The sequence below is a fragment of the Rhagoletis zephyria genome, unplaced genomic scaffold, assembly GCF_001687245.7.
Source record: "Rhagoletis zephyria isolate East Lansing unplaced genomic scaffold, Rhagoletis_zephyria_1.1 Rzeph_scaffold_00461, whole genome shotgun sequence".
NCBI lineage: Eukaryota > Metazoa > Arthropoda > Insecta > Diptera > Tephritidae > Rhagoletis > Rhagoletis zephyria.
Window position 1 is genome coordinate 127,470 of NW_016157545.1, and position 20,237 is coordinate 147,706.

Below are 20,237 nucleotides of genomic sequence, written 5' to 3' on the forward strand. Positions count from 1 at the left end.
CGTTTGGTAGCAAGCGGCTCGGAGAGGGCTTTCCCAATGCAGCAAGCTGGCTTAGCTAATTTCTGATCCCATGATCGCTTATTCTCCGAAACGTTAGCCCTAAGCGTAGTTTTTATAACCTGATTTATCCTCTCAGCCGCATTAGCCTGCAGATGGTATTGTGCGGTGTACCGAAGTTTGACGCCATACGACTCCTGAACTTGGGTCCGTTGTCGCAGACCACCGACCAAGGGACACCAAACAAAAAAAACATTGTCTTCCAAAATCTTACAGACGCTCTTCGCCGTTGCCGTCCGTAGGGGAAACAGAAGGGGAAATTTAGAAAAATAGTCTACAACGGTCAAAATGTATTGATAGCCCTGGGGCGACTTCACCAAGGGGCCTACCAGGTCAACACAAATCATCTCCCAAGGCTCGACTTCCTTGCAACTCTCGACAATACCCCCAGCTGGCTGTGCATTATCAGGCTTAACCTGCTAACAAACTTTACAATTCCTCACATACTTCGCTATATCCGCCTTAATCTGCGATCAATAAAACTTTTGCGCAAACTTAGCTTAAGTCTTCCTAACGCCGACATTTCCGGCCAACGGATCATCATTAATGCATTTCTTCAGAACCTCAAACCTTTCCTCGCGCCCTAGAACCTTTTCTCAATCGGGCGAATTTCTATAGCTAAAGGAGAACTTCGACCTAACGTACTCGACAAGGGTTCATTTTCAACTGAGCGAAATATTTTCAATAACCAAGGGTTACTAGCAGAAACCTCAGCAACAACTGACACATCGTGCTGCAACTTCAAGACCCAACGCGCAAACCTACCACAAAGATCCTTCAAATTATTTAGCCAAACCTGGTAATAATAATCCGCAACAACTGTGAATCTAGCGTTCTCAACATATGGTAGCAATTTTTCTACCGCCCAAAGGACCGCTAGACACTTCTTCTCTGTCGTCGAATAATTTCCTCATTCTTATTATGGGGACCTGCCCAAATACGCTAGAACCCTCTTACCGTCCTCAAATCTCTGGGTTACACTGCTTATATGTTAAAATCAGACGCGTCTGTATGGATTGTGTGTGGACAGCTTAAGACGGGCGCTGTCACTAGGCAATCCTTCGCCTACATAAAGCTCCTTTCACAATATTCGTTCGTTAGGGCCTATAACGGAATATATAAATATTTTCCAAGTCGCANCTCGTCTACATAAAGCTCCTTTCACAATCTTCGTTCGTTAGGGCCTATAACGGAATATATAAATATTTTCCAAGTCGCATGTGCATTATACAACCCATATGGCATTCTCCTAAACTGGAAGAGACCTCTGCCTGGTACCGTGAAAGTGCCGAAGGGCCTCGACTGCTCCTCCACCGGAATTTGCCAATAAGCAGACTTAATGTCCAGACTGGACAAGAACCCAGGGTCCCTTAGCTTGTCTAAGGTCCTTCTCTCTGCATTTATTTTAGACACTAAAATCTACACAAAATCTATAAGACCCATCTTTCTTCCTTGTCATCACGGGACGTCCAAGGACTACACTTCAACCTAATGAACTTGTAGAGGTAGCCACCTTCTTCACTCCACGCTGGGTGCGACAAGCCTTCATTTTCAACTGAGCGATACATTTGCAACAACCGAGGGTCACTAGTAGAAAAATCATCAACAACTGGCACATTATGAGACGACATATTTGGAGCCACATGTTCCTTGCCATTCCGGTGAACCATCTCAAAATTGTGCTGCTGCAACTTCAGGACCCGACTCGCAAACGTACCACAAAGATCCTTCAAATAATATAGCCAAACCGGGCAATAATGATCCGTAACTACTGCGAAATTAGCGCCCTCAATATATGGTAGCAATTTTTCCACCGCCCAAAGGACTGCTAGACACTTCTTCTCTGTCGGCGAATAACTTCCTCATTCTAATTCAGGTACCTGCTCAAATACGCTATAACCGCCTCTCAAAATCTAGACAGATTAAGACGGGCGCTGTCACTAGGCACTTTTTACCCTCCAAAAAGCTCCTTTCACAATCTTCGTTCGTTAGGGCCTACCACGGAATCTATAAATCTTTTCCAAGTCGCATATGCATTAAGCAACACATATGGCATTCTCCTAAACAGGAAGAGACCTCTGCCTGGTACCGTGAAAGTGCCGAAGGGCCTCGACTGCTCCTCCACCGGAATTTGCCAATAAGCAGACTTAATGTCCAGACTGGACAAGAACCTAGGTCCCTTATCTTGTCTAAGGTCACTGAAACACAAGGGAGCTATCTTTCTCTGTGCATTTACTTAAGACCCTAAAATCTACACAAAATCTATAAGAGCCATCTTTCTTCCTTATCATCACTACAATGACCGTCCAAGGGCTATGCAACTTCTCAATGACACTCTTGTCGAGCATGTCGCTCATTTCTTCATCCATACGCAGCTATATGACGTGAGACGGGGTAATGCTGTTTGACAGGTTCGACTTCTGCCTTAACCCTAAACCTATGCTCGACAAGGTGGGTTCGACCTAACTCTTGTAGCATAGCCTTGAACACGCGGTCCACTATCTCTTCTACGCCCCTGGCTTCTCTACTGCCTAGCTAGGAGTGATTCACTATCGCCGCCAACGACTCCTGTTCCGGTTGAGAAAAGCTCCACCTCATCTTCTTAAATCCGGGATGATACCCGCCTTGGTCAAAAAACCGACACCAAGGATAAGACTCTGAGGCAAACCTGGAACTACGAGGCACTGCAGGAGCACCAACTTGCCTTCCACCTCGATCGGCAACTACACCTAACCTAACACCGAGATATGGCCTCCATCCGCCAAAGTCACTTATAGAGAGTTGAGTAAAGGAGACGCCCTAATGCCACAAGAAGGAAACAGCCCAACCTAACCAATCACTGTTCCCGGCGCACTAGAACCCAACAACGCCTTAAAATTAAAACCGAAAATCTGAATGTCCAAATGCGGATGCTTATCCAAGCCGTCCGCCACCAAAGAATACGATAACGGAACACTAGACTCACCGAAGCCTACTTTAGCCAACTGGAAGTTTAGCAGGATTGCTAACTCGCCCTGTTCGACACAGGATCTGCTCCGACTTGTGGCGTGCGCCTTTATGTTGTCACACAAGGGCGAGCAAATTACATTTTACGCCGACTCCAAACGGCGATTGTAATTTTATGGGAAGCTGTTTTTCATTGCAGAAATAAACTCGGAGGTTTGCCATTGCCTGCCGAGGGGCGAGCGCTGTTAAGAAAACCCTGTTTTTTAAGGTTTTTAGCGATGTTGCTTTAACCACGGCTTGAACCCAGGCACTGCGGATTGGAATCGCGCACTGCTTACCACTATACCACAGCGGCCGCAACCTACCGAACATAATTTTCAATGCCGCAACATACACACCGATGTACTCATTCGCTCCCTGTGTCTGGCGGCAAATCGCATCCATTAGCAAGTCATCGTAGTTGGAGGGCAGGAACTCCACCTTGAACTCCTTGACCAGTTCCTCCTAACTACCCATCGTCTGCCAACCGACCTAAACCATAATAGCGCCTTTCCTCAGAACAAATATACCGCACCTCGAAAAACTTCTGCTTGGTCCACAACGCGGGCCTCGCCTAACTCATCTACCCTCTCCAAGAACGTGCACGTCCCGCTTCGCAAGGTTTTCCAGCTTCAGAATCCCGACTGACTTACTGGTACGTTCCTCGTCCACCTCGCCGATAGCGGCTGCCGTTCGCACCGCGTTTTCCTGCGGCCGATCCTCCGTACGCTCCGCCTCGTCTTTCTCGCCACCTGCCTCCTGCAGGTCGGTTAAGTAAATCATCAATTTGCTCTTAATCTCGTCGTCGTTGTTCAACCTCGCATGGCCTTTCCTTGCTGAACACCACTCCAGCTTAGCCTTGGCCCCAGTAGATGGCTTCGTGCCCTTAACTGAATCGCCCATCAACGCCTCGATCTCCTTCAGTTTGGGTTCGACCGCTTCCCGATCCTCCTCAAAGCTAGACGGGTAATCTTGGAAGGGGTCCACCGAACCCCTTCACTCCAACAACCTAGATGCCCGAAACGACTTCCGCATAGCGTCCACCGACGAAACCGAGAGACTCCGAGTCTCCATTTCATACGCTAACTCCTCTTGAGACAATAGATTTATTTCCATAGTAGATCAAACGAATGAGAACAAATAAACCAGCGAAAAAGCAAAAACTCTTTAAAATTTCCGAAGAAACTAAATCAATAACAAACAGCCTATTAAAAACCCGGAATAAAATTCGAAAAAGAAACGAACAAATGTATAAAACAGCAAAAAATCTAAAAACCCGCAAAATAAGAACTGTATACTTAAGTATAAGTCTGAGGGCTAGTTACAACTTACTTGAGACCATTTCGCGCCCGGTTGGTACTCTATTGCCTATACCTTAACTCATTGCTGGGTAGTAAGTTTCCCTATACTGGCACAACAAAATGACCCTAACACGCGATGCAACAATAGAGCCCAAATGCCAAAAAAAAAATGACACGTACCACCAAATAAGACGGCACAAGCAAATACAATATATTCTTATAAACTAAGTTACAATTTACGTTATGTGTATGTGTACTTCACCAAATAAAATTGAAGCGGCCAACTTAAGTTAGTTAAAAGCTTTTAGTATATTTTCTCGGTTTTATAAGCTTAAAACTGAAGGAAAAATGCTCGGAACCACTGGAGAGCTTACTCTGAAGTGCTTTATTTCTCCGTTGTTTTTAATTTTTCGCGGCCTAACACTTATGCTCTACTACTTATCTCTTTCCGCTAGCCGAATGTCCGTCCTCACTTTATATACACACACAGTCCCAAAAAAAACGCTTTTTATAGCTTGCTGATGGCAAGAATTACAATTAAAAGGCGTACGCCCGCCAACCTGTAAATAAAATACACCAAAAGCGCGAGTAATACCTTCACAAAATTTCGCCAAATCTGGACAGACTCCTCGAAATACTACCGTTTTGTTCTAAGGGGGAAAAAAATCAAAGTCGTTATACTCCGACTGTCCATTACTACGCCGCAATGAATCATCAACACAAAATTCTCCTTGAATACCTACTGCCAAAAACTTAAAAAAAAAATATTTAAATCCAAAATACCAAAAATAAAATGTATACCACAAACAAAAATCGTGGACCATCCTAATATACACAATATTTCAACGCCAACAAAAATATGTAGGGAGATAACAACAATACTACAAACTTCACATTATATATTTACGTATGTATGTATATACGCGTAGCACCGCGCTTTCCAATACAGTTTTTTTAATTTCTTCACAAAAATCTCACCTGAATAGGTATACCTCCTTGTCCTGCAAACCTGCCAGAAAGATATCACGTAGCTCGTTTTTATAAAAGTTAAATTTCCTCTAACGACGGGGGCCTCACGTTGGGCGCCAATTTGTCTCCTTAATTTTTGCTCACAAAAACCGACCTACCTAACGTACGAAATAAATGCACTTGCAGTGCTCAACAACAATACACAGGCGCCAACCAAAAGAACGACAGAAATTATTAGATGGGAAAACCACGATTATATGGGGGAACGGCACAAACTATTAAAAAGTAGCCAACTAACGTACAAATATGACTTAGGGTGAGCCAAAACAGCACAAACGGTGTTATGCAACTACCAATTCCAAAAACAAAACCTTGTTTGGAGGTGCACCTGTGGTGAGGTCCAATCAAAAGGCTACGAACCCACTTGCACTACCGCCCGAGCTGCCGGGTATATTTTAACCCATCCAGTGACTGGGCTCTGGGTGCGGGATGCTAAAAGGAAGGGATAGGGAACACAATAGGGAAAAACTACCGACAACCCTACTAGCCAAATATAGGCAAGAACACAGATGACACTTATGATGTGGTCGGGGTATGCGTCGACCACTGAGTGCTCCTGCGATACTACGTTCGCCAAATCCGGTACCGACACTATATCTCTCGTCACCTCGCCTGGCGCCGCTATTTAATACACCTGCCCAACTGCAGACTAAGTGCCTCTTCTGGCACTTATGTATATTAAAGAAAAAAACCCACGGTAGCTAAATCGCACTATTTCGGTAACTCATCATATTATGATAGCACTAATTCGCACAAAATAGGGACGTTTCCCTCTTCAATTCTCACTTAGCAGTTCTGCCCCCGCGTAGGTTGCGATGCAACTTGGAGCTGCGCGCCGGTCCGTAAAATCGTTGACCCTCAGTGCTGGTGTTGTTGGTGCCCGATCAATTGGCGCCGGCCCGTTAATTCTTAAAACGAATTGGGCGCTTTGGTGGTCGCCATCACCGCGCACACAAACAAGCACCATGAACTTTGCCATTGCCATCATTCGGCGGACAACAAAAGTGCCGCGCTAAAAAAACAATAAAAAGCGACGCCGCTATTGTGGTTTTTCGCCTCAGCACTTCCTCCTATCCCCCTTACTATTGGTCGGTATCGTTTTGGCGCGAACACCCCTAATGAAGACTTTTACCCAATGCATTAGCACACCACCGACAATCAGCTGCTTTGCTCTTCTACCTGAGTTTTATTTTACAAAACAAGTTGACGGTAGAGTTCGCTCCTATTGGTTGTAGTCAAAGGAAATAATGGTAAGCGAAAGAATAACAAAATAAAACTTTGTTAGACTTTGTTTTATTGTTTGCTCTTCTTTTTGCGGAAAATACGCATCGCTTCCCTCTTCAGTTCCCTACAGCGGTCCCACATAACTCGCGTTGCGCCCGATTGCAGCTTGGTCCTGTAGTCGGCTTCTTTTTTCTCTGCAGTGAGAGTCGAGTAGCATATGCGTTGGCAGTCTGCTGTGACTGCAGCTTTTCGACGTTAAGCTTTCCTTGCATTCATGGGTGCAAGGTGAAGTTCCCTCTCTTTCTGCCGCGACACAAGGCTGCACTTGGATTGGTTACCATGCGGTAACCACTTGGGTATAGCAGTGCAACTGTGACTGCATACACAGCACAACGACTATACCCCATTGCCCTCCTGGGATTTAAAATCATTGTAATGAAAAATTAGATATAATCAATTTTACAATATATATATTATTTTTTTATTATTTCTTTGATGTTTCCACACAAGCTGGAAGAAAAATTGGCGAAATAACCAGTCCTTCCTTCCAGGGTAAATCATTGTTTGTAAGGTTAAAGGTTTGTTCAAAAATGTTAATAAAAATTAGGGATTTCGATTTCTTTTCCTTTTTCTGCACTTCCAAACCAGTAGCTCGTTACAGAAATGAGCTCTTTACCGATTATTTCTCTACTGGTAGAGAATATACGTCATTCTCTACTACTCAGTAGAGAACAAGGCGGCGACTTCATATATGACCACATTAGATTCACTAGTTCTGGTTTTCCTGCAAGGTACTCACACCCTACTCAACGTCTCAAAAATGGTGCTGTTTGCCGATCGCTGGTATGTACGTTGCAAATACATATTTACATATATATATAGGTATTTGTGTAAAAAAACTGCAATGCGCAAGAAAATTTACTACCAGATATAGTAAAAGCATCAAAACTGTATTTCTAATAGAGGTGTGTTGGTTTCACTTACAATAAAATGAAGAGGCACTTCCTCGTACAATTTGACAGTGCACACTTGTCCCATAGAGCGACAGCAGCCCGTATCTTCGCCACAACGATGCAATATGGTGCAGGAAGGCACAAAAGTCTCCGATGTGGTGTTAGAAACGTGGAATACACGTGGTACCGGACGACTGCACCTGGCAGCTACTTTCATTCGGTTTATATGGTCAGAGGCCAAGTCCGCGAGTGATTCTGTAAATTAGTCGAATGATATAAACTCGTAGTATAATAAAGCTATTAAAAATATGTACTTGTGCATTTACAACAAATTTATTTTAGTTTTTGAATACGACTAAGAAATTTTTGATATTTAAAATAAACACCGACCAAGATTTTTTTTTTTGTTAAAAAGAATACCGTTCTAAACTTTTGTAAAATAGTTTTTGGTCACGTTTAGATGGCTTTAAATAAGTCGTAACATAGCTAAGGTCCCACGATTGCCGCAATGCGAAGAAATTCGCACTTCAGAAAAAAAAATTCGCATTTAGCTCAAGTTTCAAAAATGCCCGATCTTTCGACCTCTGCGCCGAACATAATCGATACAATGGGGCCAATCGTTGGATCAGTTAACGCAGAAAATAGTACCGACAAAAACATTACATATTGAAAAATTTGTTTCGAGCTCTTGAGCACCAATAAAAGTGGACGATTTTTTTTCTTGACGTTAGAGCAGTGTTGTCAAGACGAAAAATGTTGTAAATTAAATAAACACATAGAAAAGTTTATATAGAAAGAAAGTTATTTCAATTCCCTACCCTGTCGGAAGCACCAACAACGAAAATGATAATATTTACATAAATTCAAATAAAAAACGAAAAAAATTTCGTATTTTCTCATAAAATAACTTTTTTGAAAAATTGCATAATTAATGCTAAAGAAATTTATATTTTCTGAAAGTAAAAGTTATTACCATCAATTTGATATACATATTTTATTATTATCTGCTTTTGAGTTTTAAGAATTTAGCGATAATTAAATATAATAATAAAATAATAATAGATTGGCGCTTACACATATGTCAGTGTTTGGCCGAGCTTCTCCTCCGATTTGTGGCGTGCGCCTTGATGTTGTCACACAAAGCGGAGGGACCTACAGTTTTACGCCGACTCCGTACGGCAATTGTATTTTTATCAGAAGCTGTTTTTCATGGCAGAAATGTACTCGGAGGTTTGCCATTGTCTGCCGAGGGACGACCGCTGTTAAGAAAAAAAACTTTTTTCTATTTTGTTTGCGATGTTGCTTTGACCAGGGTTTAAACCCAGGAGTTGCGGAGTGGAAGCGCGCACTGCTTACCACTACACAACAGCGGCCAAATTAAATATATAAATATATAAAATATATAAATTTATAAACAATACACTGAAAATAAAATTTCGTTAAAATGCTACGAAAAACTTTCATAGTCTTGGTTTTTGTACAACGTACGAAACTTTCGTTCATAATACGAACACGTTTTTCACAACAACAAGATATTACAACCATTCGTAAATATAACGAAAGGAGTTTCACAGGGCATTTTTACAGTACAATTTATGAAAACTTTCGTTTATTTTACAAAACACATGCGTGAATTACCGAACAAATCTCTGTACCAATAATTTTGTATATTGTACGAAGGCATTCGCAATATTTACGTGTGGTTTTAAAATATACGAAACCTACAATTCTGTATTCATTTTATTTATTAAATACTTTCGTACATAGTACTAATGCAGAAACATGTTTTTTAAATTCGTACAATATACAAACATATTCGGGCAATATACTAAATTGCCGGCAGTTTAAAATTTCATCATACCGCGTGTGATTGCGAAATTACCAGTTGGCTGCTGTGAGACGTATAAAATAAATTTATACGTTTTATAATGGAGTTATTGGAATACAATAAAAAATTAGATATTAATTTGTGATTTGATTTGTATAATCATTCGTGGAGCTATCGATGAACCGTAAACATTGCTACTTGTGATTGCTAGCTGGCAAAGGTGAGTGAGTGAATTTAAAGTATTTTTTTTGTTTTTCTTTTGTTTTTTTTATTGTTGTTATTTTATATAGCGTTGACACATGATCTCCATGCAATGGCTTATCAGAAAAAAATCAAACACTGGTGCGCGTGCGCTGCAACATGTATGAACAGCATTCGAGACACCGCGAATAAATAATCCAAACAAATATTTGATGTATAAGCGCAATACAAATTGCCTGATGGTTTTCGTTTGGTAAGACTAAACCTCATTCTTATTTATTTTCTTTCTATAAAATAAATTCTTTTTCTAGATTGAGCCTGATTTCGTATTCTTATTCGCAACTAGAAATGAGGTCCTTGATAACCGCATTGCTTTTTGCAATTTTCTTTTGAATAATAGTGTTTCTTTTTCTATGTTGGTCGAAAAGTGGACTCGAACCCAGGCCACGCGGAATGATAGCGCGCACTGCTAACCAGTACACCACCGCGGCCTCCAATCGGAATACTAAATAAAAATAGTGAATATTTAATTAATTTTAAACTGTAAAAGTAAATCAATCAAAATCAGTGGTAACACAAATTCACCATAGAACTATGGGCGAATGAATAGCGCATTTATCTGCCTATACCCGTATGTTTCAATTGAAATTTAGTTGTCCCATTTTTTTGGATATTTTAAACAAGTTCGAAACTATTAAATTTTTTATTTACAGATGAAAAGTATGCGCATACTCACAGACTATAAAAACCATAGCTCAATTTCATTATATTTTGATGGTAATGTTAAGCGTTTTTTGCAAAACATTTTGTTAAACAAAAAAGCATCAAATTTACGATAAAAAAAGAATAAAAGTGTTGTGTTATAACTCGTACTATGTTTTTTACAGTGTGGCGAATGAAATCAACAACTGTAGGTTTTACGAAAATATTTTCGTTAAAAATACGAATAAGTTTTGTACACACTAAAGGCCTAATGTCTCATATTTCTGTAGTATCTATGTACGAAAACGGTTTTGTACAATTAACGAAAACTTTCTTGGCTCAAAATGACGTAAAATTTCGTAAGATGTACGCGACTTTTCGTTATATTTACGCAGATTTTATTTTCACTAAGGAGTCATATGATATGTCAAAAGAAAGGCCAAATTTATTATAGAAATATTTTTGCATCCCCTTAATAAGCAAAATGTAACCCAAATAGTGGTAAAATTCGAAAGTGTATACATACAAATAAAACACTTCTTTGAGGTAAAATTTTCGAGTGACGAAAGCTGAACTAGAAACACAAAATTTATGATATCAATTTCGTGACGAAAATTATACGCATTTTTTAACTGCCTTGGAAATGTACGGAAAATCTTTTTTATTCATACGAATCGTTGCAAAAGTTACGTTTTTTATTTTGTGTTTCTAGCAGTAAACGGAATTTCGCAACGTTCCGAATCTAGAATAAAATCGACTGACCAGTTTTTGTTAAAATTCCCGAACTGTATATTTTCAGCAGCCCGATTTTTAGTTTTCAGGCGATAACGTTATGACATATTTATATTTTGTAAACACAAAAAATAGCGTTAGATAGCTTGTTTGAAGACCCTTCTACTGATATCCGCATCAATGACATGGACTGAGTAGTGTGGCCTCAGTGGTAGTTTAAAAAATTGCCTTTTTTCGAATTTCAGGCAGCAGCCACGCCCACAAAGGCATAAGAATCATAACATCCTGGAAAAAAACCTTCTTAGTTTTTTTTTTCTTTAATTCCTGAAAGTTTGAAAGAAATTAAATGAAGGTACGTACAGACGCCACATACATACCAAAGTATCTCGTAGTGGAGACACGAACCAAAACACATGTACCTCTATATCTGCAGCGTAATATATAAGGTATCGTTTGAAAGATATTGGCCTATAGAATAACACTAAATATGTTGGGTGTACCCACATGCCCCTTAAACCGGCAAAAGCCAAAAAACGTTTTTTGTTTCGCAACACTTTAGCCTAATTTTTAAGAATCCTGTTAATCTTTTATAAAGCTTGAATACATTTTCTGGACACACTCTGCAAGACCTTCCCAACGATATCTCAAACATGTCGATTGGACGTCTGGATAAAAACTTCCAAATCTCGTGTATATATAAGCGAGTCATTTCAGCATGCTACTGTGGATGCTTTCGTCACTCGCGCGCACTGCTGTGCGCTGTGATACATATTAGAACCCTGCATGCGACATTCATTTCTAGCATTTACACGACTTAAGGTACGACCGCACTAGGCGACGCGACACGACACTACACAGCGCGGCAAAATATTCTTTGCATGTATTCTTATGGAGCATACCGCACTACGCTGCAGCGGAGCTACGCGACCCGACGCTGCGCGGCAAAGTTGACCAACTAGGCAAAAATGTCGCGCCGCGTGGTGTCGCGCAGTTCCGGTGCCGCGTAGACTGTGTTTATACACGGAAACTTTTGTCGACGCGATTTTTCACATTCCCTTTTGGTGTTGCTCTTTTCATTTACACACGGCGATTTGTGTGTATGCAATTGTTGTTGTCAGCTGTGAACAGCGGTTCAATTTACACAGGCGAACGAGAGCACAAAGCGTGTTGCCCGAGCACGAGCAACTCGGTGCCCCTCTCCTGTCCTCGTCACGCTCTCTCCTACAAACGTCGAGTTGAGGCAACAAAAATCGCCGTGTGTAAATGAGCACATAGTGCGGTATACCTAGCGGAACGACATAACATTTCGTACTATATTTTTAACTTGAAGTAATTGGATTTCCAATTGTGAGTGAATATTCACATGCATTTCATTCAAGAAGAAAATTGTATGTAAAAAAAACATAATATTTGAGAAGAATTCGCCAAGGAAAATAAAAATAAAAGGCATTAACATTGCATCAGCGTCACTGGCATCCATCTTGTTTGANTCTGGATAAAAACTTCCAAATCTCGTGTATATATAAGCGAGTCATTTCAGCATGCTACTGTGGATGCTTTCGTCACTCGCGCGCACTGCTGTGCGCTGTGATACATATTAGAACCCTGCATGCGACATTCATTTCTAGCATTTACACGACTTAAGGTACGACCGCACTAGGCGACGCGACACGACACTACACAGCGCGGCAAAATATTCTTTGCATGTATTCTTATGGAGCATACCGCACTACGCTGCAGCGGAGCTACGCGACCCGACGCTGCGCGGCAAAGTTGACCAACTAGGCAAAAATGTCGCGCCGCGTGGTGTCGCGCAGTTCCGGTGCCGCGTAGACTGTGTTTATACACGGAAACTTTTGTCGACGCGATTTTTCACATTCCCTTTTGGTGTTGCTCTTTTCATTTACACACGGCGATTTGTGTGTATGCAATTGTTGTTGTCAGCTGTGAACAGCGGTTCAATTTACACAGGCGAACGAGAGCACAAAGCGTGTTGCCCGAGCACGAGCAACTCGGTGCCCCTCTCCTGTCCTCGTCACGCTCTCTCCTACAAACGTCGAGTTGAGGCAACAAAAATCGCCGTGTGTAAATGAGCACATAGTGCGGTATACCTAGCGGAACGACATAACATTTCGTACTATATTTTTAACTTGAAGTAATTGGATTTCCAATTGTGAGTGAATATTCACATGCATTTCATTCAAGAAGAAAATTGTATGTAAAAAAAACATAATATTTGAGAAGAATTCGCCAAGGAAAATAAAAATAAAAGGCATTAACATTGCATCAGCGTCACTGGCATCCATCTTGTTTGAAGGTTTTGACACAAATAAAATAAAAAAATTTGCAGCGAAGTGTCGCGCCGCTGCAGTTTCAGTGCGATATACTAAAAAGTGAAGCGCCGTTTCGCGTAGTGCCGCTGCAGTGTCGCGTCGCTTAGTGCGGTCTTACCTTTAGTCGAATGTGAATGTGCTGCTCATTCAATTCATAGAAGCTAGTGTACAACGTGGTGAATATTCACTGCGAAATAAGAGAACAATAAGAATGTTCTCTTGTCTCTCTCGGACTGAGTGCTGAAAAAATCTCTTAGCGCTCATTGATCGAACATAGCCATCCACGACTGAACGAGCAGGCTAATAAATTTTACGAATGTAGCGAATGTTGCGCAGGCAGTCATGTGCTGGTGCAACAGCCAGCACTTGGCAATAATGTTGTTATTTTCACTGATGCACAATGCTACGTTTTCAGAGCTGTTAAATTTAGACATGTATGTACATTAGCGTGGGTGCTCAAAAAATAAAAATTAATAAATACAATTAATTAATACATTTAATACACACAGATTGTTTTTAGAGCATTATGAACCATATTCTTGCTATTACTAAGTTGACCAACCGTCCTCGTTTGAGGAGGATTGTCCTCCTCAAACGTGATTTGTCCTCCTCAAAAATATTGTCCTTCTCTGTCCTCCTTTTGAGCAAAAATGTCCTCCTTGTCCTCCTTTTCAAGTTTTGTAGCAGTGATGAAATTTCGTTCAGAATATTATTATTTCATAATCGTACATAATCATTGTATTTAAAAGAAGTTTGTAGAGTGGTTGTTGGGTTGTATTTATTAAAAAAACTCACGACTAATAACGCCGATCGCTAAACGAAATGTGCAAATTCATAAGCGTACAGGCTTTTTATATGCTATGCAAAGCACACTGATCAATACCGTTTGTGCTATGGCAATCCTGCTATACAATTGTTATACAATTTAAAACTCACATGCGAAAAAGAGACAGATAGAGGTTGTTACATTTTTACGGCATTGCCATATTCGAGTAAAACTTTAACTTTTACTTTGACAGAAGAAGGTATTGCCATACACGGTATTGCCAGATATGTGATTGTGTAAAACGTGAAATTAACAAAACATAAAACATGTATACATAAATAAGTAAAACAATAAAAGCGGCATGTTACAGTCTCCCCCTTTGGCGTGATGAACTCGTCCCGAGCGCACGACAACACTTCTTAATTATTTTTGGGGCGTCCTCGTCTTCGCAATGGCCGAACAGGAGCTGGAGATGGATCTTCGTTGCGATGTTTGTATTTTGTAAGTGATGATACATGGTTTGTGCCCAATGGTAACATCAGATTCTCTTTCGATGCTACTTCGTATGATGATGAACCAACTTTTCGAATGATGACATAAGGTCCGTCTCTTTTCGGAACGAACTTTGACGTAAGGCTCTTTGATGCTTGACTTAGAGTATGCGTAGTTACTAGTACCTCGGTACCGATTTCGAAGTCATCCTGAGGTCGCCTGCGTTGATCAAAGTAGTCCTTGTTTTTGTCTTGTATATGCTTCTCGGTTTCCTTTGCTCGTTTCAAATCATTGTTGAGTTTTTGAAGGTAAGGCGTGATTTGTGGAACAAAGTTTTCGGATTCCACAATGCCCTTAACGTCATGTTGCACGTCGTCGAGAGTACGTAACTCCCTTCCAAAAGTGAGGTAAGCTGAGGTAAAGCCAGTGCTTTGACATTTTGCGGTGTTCATCGCAAATCTTATTGCTGGCAGACTAAGATCCCACGTATTATGTTCATTGCCAACAAGGATCGCTAATTGGGTTTTGATGTCCTCATTTTTGCGCTCGACAGGATTAGCTTGCGGGTGGTAGACAGGTGTGAATTGTTGCTCGATTCCCATGCAATATGAAACCCTTTGCATTATCGCGGATACAAACTGAACGCCATTATCCGATTTCAGCCGACGAGGAATTCCATAACGAAGAAATACTTCGTCAATCAACGTTTTAGCACACGCTTCAGCGCTTGCTTCCTTTAAAGGGAATATTTCTATCCAACGCGACGCTACATCTTCAGCTACCAATATCCACTGTAAGCCATCTTTTGTTTTTGGTAGAGGACCGAATAAGTCAACCGCTACAACTTCGAACCTTTGGTTGCAACTTGTGGTTTGAAGAAGACCCATAGGCTTCATATTTGTAGCTTTATATCGCTGGCATTCTATACAGGTTTTGACATGTTTTGTTATGTCAGTTCGCAAAAGTAACGGGTAGCGATTCGATGTATACTCCTTTCTATACCGTAATGTCCTGCAGTGCTTTCATTGTGATATTTCTTTAATAGCCCCTCACGCTCATGTTGGGGTACTACCATTTGAGCATCTTCTTTTTCTTCATTGGCATAGCAAAATAGAATTCCGTCGTTTAACAAGTAACCTCTGCTGGACCAAAATGTTAAATTGTCATCTTGTGACTCTATTGACGAAATTATCTTTTTCAGGTATTCATCTTTCAACTGTTCATCTCGTATTTCTTTTGGACTCTTACGGGGAAAATCAACTTGAAAAGCACATATGTAGTTCTCATCTACTTGGCTATGATCGTCATCACATGACGGGCGAGATAACATATCGGCCAATGAATTGGTTTTACCAGGGTTATATTTAACTTTAAAATCGTATTGTTGGATCTGTAATGCCCATCGTGCTAAGCGACCAGATGGAGACTTTATTGTTAGTAGCCACTTCAGAGGTTGATGGTCAGTTAATAAAATTATTTCAGCTCCTTCTATGTATCTTCGAAACTTTGAGCACGCCCACACGATAGCTAAAGCTTCGCGCTCCGTAGTTGAATAGTTTCTTTCAGCCGCTGACAACAATCGACTCGCGTACTCAATAGGATGCTCATTATTTTCCTCCCCCTGGAGTAAAGCTGTGCCTAGCGCATAAGCACTAGCATCGGTTTTTATACAAAACGGCATGTTGTCTTGAGCTTGTTTTAAAATAGGTGCTGACGTCAAAGCTTGCTTAAGCGCTTCAAATGCATCTCTTTGTTTTGTAGTCCAAACCCATTTCGCGTTTTTCTTTGTAAGTTCAGTTAATGGTTTCGATATCTCCGCGTAGCCGTTAATCAACCTTCTGTACCAAGAACAAGTTTGAATAAATGATATGAGCTCTTTAATATTCTTCGGCTCCTTTCTCTGACTAATGGCAAAAGTCTTTTCCTGGTCAACGCATATTCCATCAGTTGTAAGAACATGCCCTAAATACTTTACTTGCTCGCAACAAAATCGGCTTTTACTATTATTTATGCGCAACTTATACTCTTGCAATTTAGAGAGAACGGCATCGAGGTCTTTAAGATGATCTTAAAACGAAGGAGAACAAACAATCAAGTCATCGAGATAAACCAGCAGTTGAACCTTGGGAACGGAGGCTTTAAAACGATCCATAAGACGCTGGAATGTTGCAGGTGCATTACGCAAGCCAAACGGCATTCTCTTAAATAAATAAGTTCCAAAAGGAGTAATAAAACAAGTTTTATACGAATCTGTATCATTCACTTTTATTTGATAATAACCACTTTGAAGATCTAATGTTGTCATATATTTAGTACTCTTTGCTGCGTGCAGTAGATCATCCATACGGGGTAGTGGATATCTGTCTGGCACGGTTACAGCATTAATTTTCCTGTAATCAATACAGACACGAATTCCACCGGTTCTTTTGGGTACCATCACAACGGGAGATGCCCACGGCGACTCACATTCTGCGGCGATATCAGATTCGATCATTTTATCGACTTCGGCTTTAGCTCGCGCGTTTTGGCGAAAGAAAGGCGATACGGAGGACTAAAAATCGGTTCGTGGTTACCTGTGTTAATTCGATGCTCAGCGTGCGGTGTTGGTTCAGTAATATTACCAAATACTTCTTCATTTCCTTGCAGAACTGCGTCGAGCTGCTGCTTCTGTTGTGCGTTCATCCGTCGATTTTACCACCTTGAAGTTCATGGAACATATCCTCATATAATCATCGTCATCGTCGTCGTTTCGCCTATAGACAAGGCCAGGAAAGAGAGCAGGTTCTGCTTGTCGCTTTGGTGTCAGCGCATCTGGTGGCAATACATCTTTGAATATGGCCTGAATAGAATGTGGCGAGTAATCACTGGTTGGAATTTCAGGACCATAGTTTTCAAACTCAGACACATACGCTTCTGAACGCGGTTGTTTGACTGGTATTCTTCGACGAGGTGTAACGTTCGCAACTTTGACAGTTTCGATTAGGTTAAACGGCACAGTTTCAGCGAAATCGAAGTATTGCATCGGACCACCAATTAAAATTTCGCATACTGTTGCCAAGCAATTTTTCCTGGATACAACTCCGTCTGCTAAAGCGATGTCACACGTAACGTTTTGGTATTGGAAGCCTTTGAAATCCATCACCCTCTTCAAATTTGCGCTTTCTACGCTAGTACGCGCGCCGGTATTAAAATATGCTTGCCCTGGTACACCAAAAATCTGCACGTTGGCCTTTGGTATGTCTCGACCAACATTAGCTGAAGATACTGAATTAAAATTTACAGTTCCACCAGAAGATATCTTGTTTTTGTTGCAAGCCAAGCAGTTAGCACGCGTCACGCCAGGTGCATTACATCCATAGCATGCAAACTTCGGTTTAGCAACTATGGCCGCGGCGATTGTAGCGGCGTTTGCCTCACTCGCCTCACATTTCTGCTTCTTGAAGCAAGTTTCGCGCGTATGCCCCTTTTTATGACAAAAAGAACATCGGGAGATTTGCTCTTGCGGTTTTCTGGAGGCTTCGCGTTCACTTAAAAAAAGTTCTGCTTCACGAGCTTCGTTTAATAAATCTTCGTATGAAGAAATCTTTTGACGGCCTACTCTTTCCCGTATATTCGCGCTTAGCATGCCAAACAACATATCAATTTGATCAGCTTCGGCTGGAATGTTGGGTAACTGCGCAAACAATGCACGCTTCTTACGGATAAAGGTGTCCGTTGCCTCGTTCTTCTGCTGCTTACTCTCCATAATCTCCGAATAAATTCTCCAAGCTGGTTTTGCAGGCGAGAAACTTTCACGGAGCCTGCGAATTACGTCAGTGAATGTAGATACCTGATCCTTCACACCGCGCCACCACTCCGCAGCATCACCCTCGAGCAGCATGGGCATCCCGTTAATCGCGTCGGCGTCATTAATCTTTTCCACCATCTTGAATGTTGATACTGATGCGATGAATTCTTCCACTTTCGTTGGATTGCGCTCACCATTATAGCGTGCGTTACACGTGCTGAAAGTGCCAACACGTACGTTGCTCTTGCTTACTGAATTCAGGAGCTGCTGGAATTGTTCCGTAGAAAGGGTCACCATTGTGTTGAATCGTGGGCTTCTTCTCGGCAAAATGTTGAATTTTTCGCTTTTAGCCACTAAGTTGGGCGCCAATGTAGAGTGGTTGTTGGGTTGTATTTATTAAAAAAACTCACGACTAATAACGCCGATCGCTAAACGAAATGTGCAAACTCATAAGCGTACAGGCTTTTTATATGCTATGCAAAGCACACTGATCAATACCGTTTGTGCTATGGCAATCCTGCTATACAATTGTTATACAATTTAAAACTCACATGCGAAAAAGAGACAGATAGAGGTTGTTACATTTTTACGGCATTGCCATATTCGAATCAAACTTTAACTTTTACTTTGACAGAAAAAGGTATTGCCATACACGGTATTGCCAGATATGTGATTGTGTAAAACGTGAAATTAACAAAACATAAAACATGTATACATAAATAAGTAAAACAATAAAAGCGGCATGTTACAAGTTTACATTGTTCAACATTCAGTTCATTCAGTGATTCAACTAACCGCCTGTGAAAATTGAACAGTAAAAACGCCTTTTAGCCTTAATCAATAATAAGTAATACGGCTTTTCCACTGCACGCCAATTATGTAGTTTGCTCTCTCATTCGTAATTCGCGCTCCAATTACCTTTGGAATTGCGTAATTCGCCATACTAAATTTTGAGAACGAATTACCTCATTTGTTGGTAATTCAGATCCAATTACCATGCGAATTACGAACAAATCGCTGCCGTCTCTAATTTTTATCGGACATTTATCGAAACCAGTGCACAAATCAAAGCTGGCACTTTTTATAAGTACGAAAAGCAATTACTTACATTTTCATGAATTTTGTAGCGAAGAAAAAAAAACAAAACACAGAGACAGAGAACTGTCAAATCGAATTAAGAATGCGCACCTGGGAAAGAAAAAAAATAAAAAAAAATTTTCTTAACAGCGGTCGTCCCTCGGCAGGTAATGGCAAACCTCCGAGTGTATTTCTGCCATGAAAAACAGCTTCTCATAGAAATGCTATCGCCGTTCGGAGTCGGCGTAGAACTGTAGGTCCCTCCTCTTTGGGTGACAACATCAAGGCGCACACCACAAATCGGAGGAGAAGCTCGGCCAAACACTAACATATGTGTAAGCGCCAATCTATTATTATTATTATTATTATTACGTGGGAAAGGGTTAATTCGCGATCGTAATTGGAGGATCGAACAAAGTAATTCCCGGTGTCGCAGGTAAGCCGTATTACTCTTCAAAAGGTGTTCGTACGAGACGATTTTGCGTTCAACTTTCGCAGGGTTGCGCGAAAAAAAGTTGAATGGCTAAATGTTAGCTGGCGGCCAACTTTGTTGAGAGCGATTAGTTGAAAGGCCGTTCAATTAAAAGTAGAATGCAAAGTTGAACAATGCAAACGCCTTTTTATGGCGAATATTTTGATATTTTTTATATTTTAATATTTTTAGCCATTCAATTTTTTTTTCGTGCAACCCTGCGTGAATTGAACGCAAAATCGCGTGGTGCGAACGACCTTTTACAACACTGTAAGACTAACTAACGCCGGGTCTTCAC

At 41.0% G+C, this 20,237-nt stretch overlaps 1 protein-coding gene across 1 annotated transcript in view; it reads right to left on the bottom strand.

Moving 5' to 3' along the window:
• The window catches only part of LOC108359794 (uncharacterized), a 222,901-nt gene that overhangs the window by 117,674 nt on the left and 84,990 nt on the right, over positions 1-20,237 (bottom strand). The window contains exon 3 of the mRNA XM_017611819.1: positions 7,581-7,804. Coding sequence (XP_017467308.1) covers positions 7,581-7,804 — 224 coding nt within the window. The remainder of the gene's footprint in view (positions 1-7,580; positions 7,805-20,237) is intronic.